The sequence below is a fragment of the Morone saxatilis genome, unplaced genomic scaffold, assembly GCF_004916995.1.
Source record: "Morone saxatilis isolate NCDOM2014 unplaced genomic scaffold, NCSU_SB_2.0 Contig12, whole genome shotgun sequence".
NCBI classification, from domain to species: Eukaryota; Metazoa; Chordata; class Actinopteri; family Moronidae; genus Morone; species Morone saxatilis.
Window position 1 is genome coordinate 313,036 of NW_023339674.1, and position 6,986 is coordinate 320,021.

General features: G+C 38.4%; 1 protein-coding gene across 1 annotated transcript in view; it reads left to right on the top strand.

Annotated features, from left to right (window-relative positions):
* Positions 1 to 6,986, top strand: part of apc2 (APC regulator of WNT signaling pathway 2) — a 23,160-nt gene that overhangs the window by 4,270 nt on the left and 11,904 nt on the right. Inside the window, exon 6 of the mRNA XM_035653471.1 lies at positions 399 to 473. Coding sequence (XP_035509364.1) covers positions 399 to 473 — 75 coding nt within the window. The remainder of the gene's footprint in view (positions 1 to 398; positions 474 to 6,986) is intronic.

The following is a 6,986-nucleotide window of genomic DNA, read 5'->3' on the forward strand; positions in this document are numbered from 1 at the left end:
ATTATACAAAATATCTGTCAATTAATAAACAAATCGATGTAAAATTACACGACAAATACTTTTTTTTAATGTCGTCACAATTTTTAACAGTATTAAAGGATATTTTTGTAAGTTTATTAAAATTTCCATGTATTTAAAAAAATAATGATAAAATATGTAAAGTAAACGGGGAAAACCTGTAAACTTACAGATTGATTTTTACAGTAAATAGTTTGTTGTAATAATGCCATTGAGAGAAGGAAAAATGTCAACTCCAATATATTTAAATTCAAATAACAACAGTATTAACAACAGATGAACTCTCTTAATTCATTATAAATATTATGTACATTGTGTTGTTGTTGACATCTGGTTGGTAGAAGCAGCACATCTGGATGTGTCTGAACTGTGTGTTGCAGATGCGAGTTGCTCGTCTGGAGCAGCTGCAGAAGGAGCTGCAGGAGGCCCGAGGGAGTCAGGAGAACCAGCTACAGGTCAGAAACACACATTAACACACACACACACACACACACACACACAGAACAACACACACACACACACACACACAATAATACAATAACACACACACACACACACACACACACACACACAATAACACACACAACAATCCATCATCATACAAATGATTGTTTTATGAATGTTTTATTTTTATGACTCATCAATGAATTTTTATTTTGTTTTTAAAAGTCGCAAAAAGGGAACTAACTATATCTAAATTTAAAGTGTTTGTAATGAATCCTTGAATATCTGAAGTCTTCAGATCCAGTTGCTGCAGTTTTGTCCAATCACAGTTACTTTTCCACAAAATTTGACCAATCATTGTTTCCTGTGAGTTTTACCAATCATAGTAGTCCAAGTATAAAACTTTGCACCATACGTCACAAACTACTAAAGATAAGTGTACATTTTATTTTAATTAATATTACAAAAAATTCAACTATTTTTGCAAAAAATCCTTGCTAGCAGCAGCTACGCTAACCCCTTCAGCAGAAAGGAGGGGTGGAAGTGGGTTGCAAAGCGGGCTGCAGAGGAAGCAGCAAAGGCAGGCAGGCTAAAGCAGCTTAAATAAGGCTGCCTGAATGACATTTGCCCATTGGATGCTTAAAGGGAATCAGCTGATGTGTGTTTATGATCAGCTGCAATCAGCTGTTGTAACTGGAATTGTAAGCTGAGCTGAGACTTTGTGGTCTGCCTGAGTTCACTCAGCTCCCTCTGTAGGCTCTATATCTTCAAAACTTATAAGGATCCTAAACGGTTGATCGCCACAGAGCTTATATTCTGCAATAAATAACTTGGTTGGACTACAAAAACAGCATCCTTGCAGCTCTCTGTAAAACATCACTGCAGCAGCCGTTCCCAGTCTAACTCCACCTGACACAGCGACACTGAGCCCTCATAGGCCCAGACCCAAAAACCCGGGTACAGAGGCTCAGTAAAGGTGGAGGTGGAGGTGAAGGTGTGAAGGTGGACCATGGCATCCTGAGAGACGCAGTAGAAGGACAGAGAGCCTGCTGACCAGTTCAGGTAAACCCCGACTCTGTGGGTGAAGGGTCGGGGTGAGGAGGACCTGAACCTCTTGTTATTGTGGCACGGGGTGTAGCTTGCCTCTGAACACTCCAGACTCCAGGACCGCTCATTGTGTCCCAACAGACAGCTCGCCGTGTCTCCATCTCTAGAGATGCTGTTGTACGTGACGCCGATGTCGGCGCCGCCGCTCCACACCACCTCCCAGTACACAGAGTCCAGCAGCCCCTCCCTGCACAGGACCTGAGGGCAACGCTTGAACCGCTCTGGGTGGTCTGACGGACGATTTTCTGACCACACTCGAGTCGCCTTCCTGTTGCTGTTAGTCAGACGGAGCTCTGAGTTGGCAGTGTTGGGGTCAAAGGTCAAATAGCATGCAACTGAGGGACAAAACAAGAAACAAGATTAGTCAATTCAGTAGTTAATTTTTATATTATATAAGATATATATCTTCTCTACAGCAGGAACATAATGTACTGTAAAAACTTCTCTCTCATTGGAGATGAGTTCATGGGACTAAATTTAGGTTCTGCTCGGGAGGAGTAGTACAGCTACTCTCAGGGGTTGGCTGCTGTGCTGTTGTTAAACTGTGATTGAATTCAGCCCCAAACCTTCTGACTATGACAGTATTCAGTGAATGTTAAACCTCTATGCAGATGATACTGTAATGTTTATCTATGTAGGAGAAATATTTACAAGTGAAGCAGAAACATATAAAAATCTATGTGAACTTACAGTTTTTCACCAACCACAAGTTGTCTCCTGGTTGATCCCTGCAAGAGCAGAAATAACCACAACATCAAAAAGATTAACATGATTTTACTGTAAACATGTAGTTATATTAAACAGTTTGAACCTGACAGTCTGGCTGCGGTTCAACTCACCCCAAGTCTTCTTTGTTTGGGTCTCTCAGATTAAAGAGATGGATCCCAGAGGACAGAGACTCCCAGGGAAGAGTCTCTAATGGCTTCTCTTCTTCTTCTATCTCATTTATCCTCTCGTCTTCGGTTGACACCAAAGTGGAGTCTTCACTCCACTCTTCACTCTCACATCTGTGCTCGGCTAAAGTTTATATACAGTATAATACATGTAATGCTGTAAAATCATAAGGCAAAGTTTTTTTATTTAAACACAACCCAGACAAAAATATCGATATTGGACATTGGACTATTATTGTTACTCTGTGCATGGCAACTACTGGCAGGTTCTCACTCCCAACTTGTCAAATATTGCGGCTTGGTCAGTTGCCCGCTGCTTCAAAATATGACGCTGTAGGTGTCTCTCTAGCATCATAGATGCGCAGTAAGCAAGAATAAAGTATAGTTAGACTTTCAAAATAAAGTTTACATGGTTAATTTTGTACAGTAACAGTTGCAAACAGATGCAGTTTGGATAGGTTAGACACAAAAGCTACTTGGTTATGATTAGGGAAAGATCAGAAATTGCGTTACTTGAATGAAACGTAACTCACATAACGTACGGGATGTAACTTTTGGGGGGATTGTTGCAGCCTAAAATCCCAATGCTTTTAGGATGTTTAAATGAAAATCGCAAAAATAGATTTTTTATTGTATAATTCATTAAAAATCAATGGCAACTTGTTCCAGTGAAAAAATCACTTGCAGTTTGGTGACGTATGGCTCAACGTTGTGCGAGGGACTGCTATGATTGATGAAACTCACTGGAAACTACAATGATTAGACAAATTAGCTGATTGCATGTTGCGATCGCGACATCACAACTTACTGAAAGAACTGTTATACAGCAGAGACAACTGCCAAAAGCTTAGAAAAAAAGGCATGAAGGCTGTGTTATTCTAAGTAGTGAAAAACATTTCTGAGGATGTATGAAATAATCCAGATTCAAAAATATTGACTCAGACAGTTTAGATACCATAGAAAGTTCTGGCTTTCTCCATAAATGTTTAGTTTTGAAACAGTGAAATTGAGCCTACCTGTTTTAGGGAGACTTGTCGGTTCAGTTTTCTCTGCAGATACTTCCAGTTTGTCCATCCCGTCTTTCATGTTGTTGTTTTTCTCTGCATCGACTGTCTCTTCCTTCTGTTCAGAGAGATTTCCCCTAAAACCATCATCCAATTGTTCCTCTCTCGTCTCTGCACTGTCCTCTGTTTTTTGAGAAGTCTTTTGGTCTCTTCTGAACAGACTCTTCAAGGGTTCATCGGTCCTTTCAGCTTTCAAGCTTTTTATCTTAAAGGTGTTTAATGAGTCTTCCTTCGCAGTGTTTCTCTCCTTCGAAAGACCAGTTCTTAAGACGTTAGAGATGTCGTCTTTAAAATTACTGAAGTCTTTGAGTAAGCTCAGACGGTCGATAGTCTTCTCTGTGGACTTTGTCTCTTTGTCCTTGGAAAAACTCATGCTGAAGACCTTGGTCACATCTTCTTTCAGAAGACCGAGTTCACTGTTGACAGGTTTATTTTCTGCTTGACTCGATGGGCAGTCTTCATGCTCTGACTTTGTCTCTTTGTCCTTGGACAAGCTAATGCTGAATATCTTGGTCATGTCTTCTTTAAACTGGCTGAAGTCCTCCTTCAGAAGACTGAGTGTACTGTTCACAGGTTTATTTTCTGCTTGACTTGGTGGGCAGTCTTCATGCTCTGTCTTCGTGTCTTTGTCCTTGAAAACTTTCAACACGTCTTCCTTAAAATGGTTGAAGTCCTCTTTGAAAAGACTCAGTGGGCTTATGGCCCTTTTGTTCCTCTGACCTGTCTTGAGAAGGTCTTTCTTACAGTCTGGGTCTGATTGATTGATCTTGTCATCACTTTGGAGACGTATTTCAGGCTCTTTCTGGTCATTTTCCTGTGAAGGTTCCTCAACAAGACTCATTTTCTATCTTTTCTAGTCTTGTAAAGTCCTGTTTTTAAGCTCTTTGTTGATGTTATCTGATTTTACAGAGGCCTTTCAGACGCTGTGAATTATTTCATAGTCGGAGACGTCAGAGCGAACCTGTTTTACCAGATCAATGTGGAATTAAGTAGGATTAGTAAGGATTTTACATGATGTTTTGTCTAGAAATAACATTTTCTTTTTTTTCTGTAACTTTTCATTCCCAATCATAAAGAGGAGCTGTTGATTATCATCTAGAGTGGTGACCTCTGACCGTAATGTTAAGTTTGATGAATGATGAAGATTGAAACCAGAGTCATTTGGACAACACTATTTACTCTGTTTAAGTTATTAAGTGTCATCAGCGAAACATTCAGGCCCCACTACGGTTTTGTGGCTCATTTTGGCCCCGCTCCCCGGCAGTATTCCCCACTGGGTCCCTCTGTTACTACACTAGCAGTGTTTAAACTCCCTCTGTCCTTCCAGCTAATAGGACCGCTAACTAGCTAATAGCAGCTAGTACAGTTAGCATATGCAGCAGTGCAGCGGTAAGAGACTTCCTGTGTAACAAGAGAAAAGGTCCATGTTGCAACAATACTCTGATACTTTGGTTCCGGTGACAAGGAGCAGATTCTGAACGCAGTTTAACGATGGTTTTGTTTTTTCTGTGACGGTCAGACTAAAGAAAAGTGTGATGATGTCAATTTTTAGTTGGCAGTTCTATCAAATATACAGCAACAGTCAAATATAAGTTATATTCTGAATTCTTGAATTGTCTTTGATTAGGTCTTGTCTCTTACACAAGCAGTGTATGTAAGTTAAATGATTTGGGCTCAAATTAGGGTCAATATGTTTGCATGCTGATAGCATTTAGCTCAAAGCACAAGTACAAACTCACCGAGCTGCTGGCATGGCTGTAGATTCATCTTATTGATCAAATGTTTCAGTCTATCAGATAAAAAACGTCTGAAACCTTAAAATAATTTTACATTTAAATCACATGAAACAGTTACAAGCAGAAAATCCTCAAACTGGAGAAGCTGGAGCCAGAAAACGTTTTTTTACTGAATTAAAAATATTGGTCAGATACTCTCAGGTCTCATGTTTGTCTCTATAGCTCTCAGCTCATGTTCAGGCTTGTTTAATCTGGTTTCAGTGGTTCCCACAGATCAATCGGGACATCTCTGTCAGATACTCACAGCTGCTTTAGGCTCCATGTTTGTGTCTGATTCCTCCGTTTAAAACAAAGTCATTAAAAATCTAAAATCCAGACCTGTATTCTCAGTGGGAAAGCTCTCGCTGTGGCTCTAATCTCCGTCTGTCTCTGTGTTTGAAAGGACGCTGACATTCTTCCATTCTGCTGTTTCTGGTTCGACCAGTTTGTCTCCATATTTCACTGCTTAGCTGATGAGCTGGAGGTGCTTAAGGAAGAAAGCAGAGTGAAAATCCTCCACAGGGTTCAGCTGCTTCATCACAGCCATAAAATCCAGTTTATTCTCAGTTTCACTCCATTTCTATTTACATATTAAAATGTCCAACAGACATAAAAATGTTTACAGCCTTTTGGTCTCTAGAGCTAATTTCCCCGTTCGTGACAACTGTACATTTATACAACTCACCCGTTTAAATGTTATTAAGGCTTAAAGTTATGCATAATTAAGTTAAATTCATTAGTTTGTGTTTAACAAGCTGTTGAAAATATTCATGAGATGTTTATGTATTTATGTTGTTAAATTACAGTTTGTTAATCTGGGACAGTTGAAGTTTCTGCACTGTTAAATAAAATGTGAAAGTCAGTTTACTCTTCATGCTGGTTGTCGGGGAGAGGAGAGGTCTGACTTTATAATGAATAAATCATCTCAGCTGTGCTCATTCATTATTCAGCAGGATGAACTCAATGTGACCTTTGACCTACTAAAAAATGAATAATGAAAAACAGTAAGATTTAATTTATGTTGTTTATAAGGATTTATTTATTGTAGGATGTTTTTACAGTTTGTGTAAAAGGTTTATCGTTCATGTTATTGCGTCTCTTTATCTTTTTTCTTTTATATGTTTAAAATAAATACAAAAATAGATCTTCGATAATCAGATTACACAAAGATTAATTCACGATTAAAGTTTAATTAACGAAACAGTGAAAATTTTAATATATTTAAATGAAACAAACAGTGGACTGAGAACAGATCCCTGAGGGATGCCACAATTAAACTGAGCTACAGAGGAGATATGATTGAACGTACATAGATACAGAGACCAGTGGTGGAAAATACAATTTAATCAAATAATAATTATAACAATAATAACTTTAGATATATAGCAGACAAAGCAAAATAATCACTGTGATACACAAAATGTAATTAAAAATAAGAATAATGAATACCAAAATACAATAATAAGAGCATAGAAACCTTAAAAATAAAATGAAAATTTAAAAAAAGTGATTGAAAAGAAGTGATTTTCCTCAGGCAGGTCAGTGCTGATGGTGTTAGATTAGATTGAACTTTAGAACAGCCAGAAGGGCCACTGACAATATATATAATGAAGATATGTAATAATAAAAAAACAATACCATGCACTCGACTTTTTCTGTGCTCAGATCTGTTCACAAACATATTT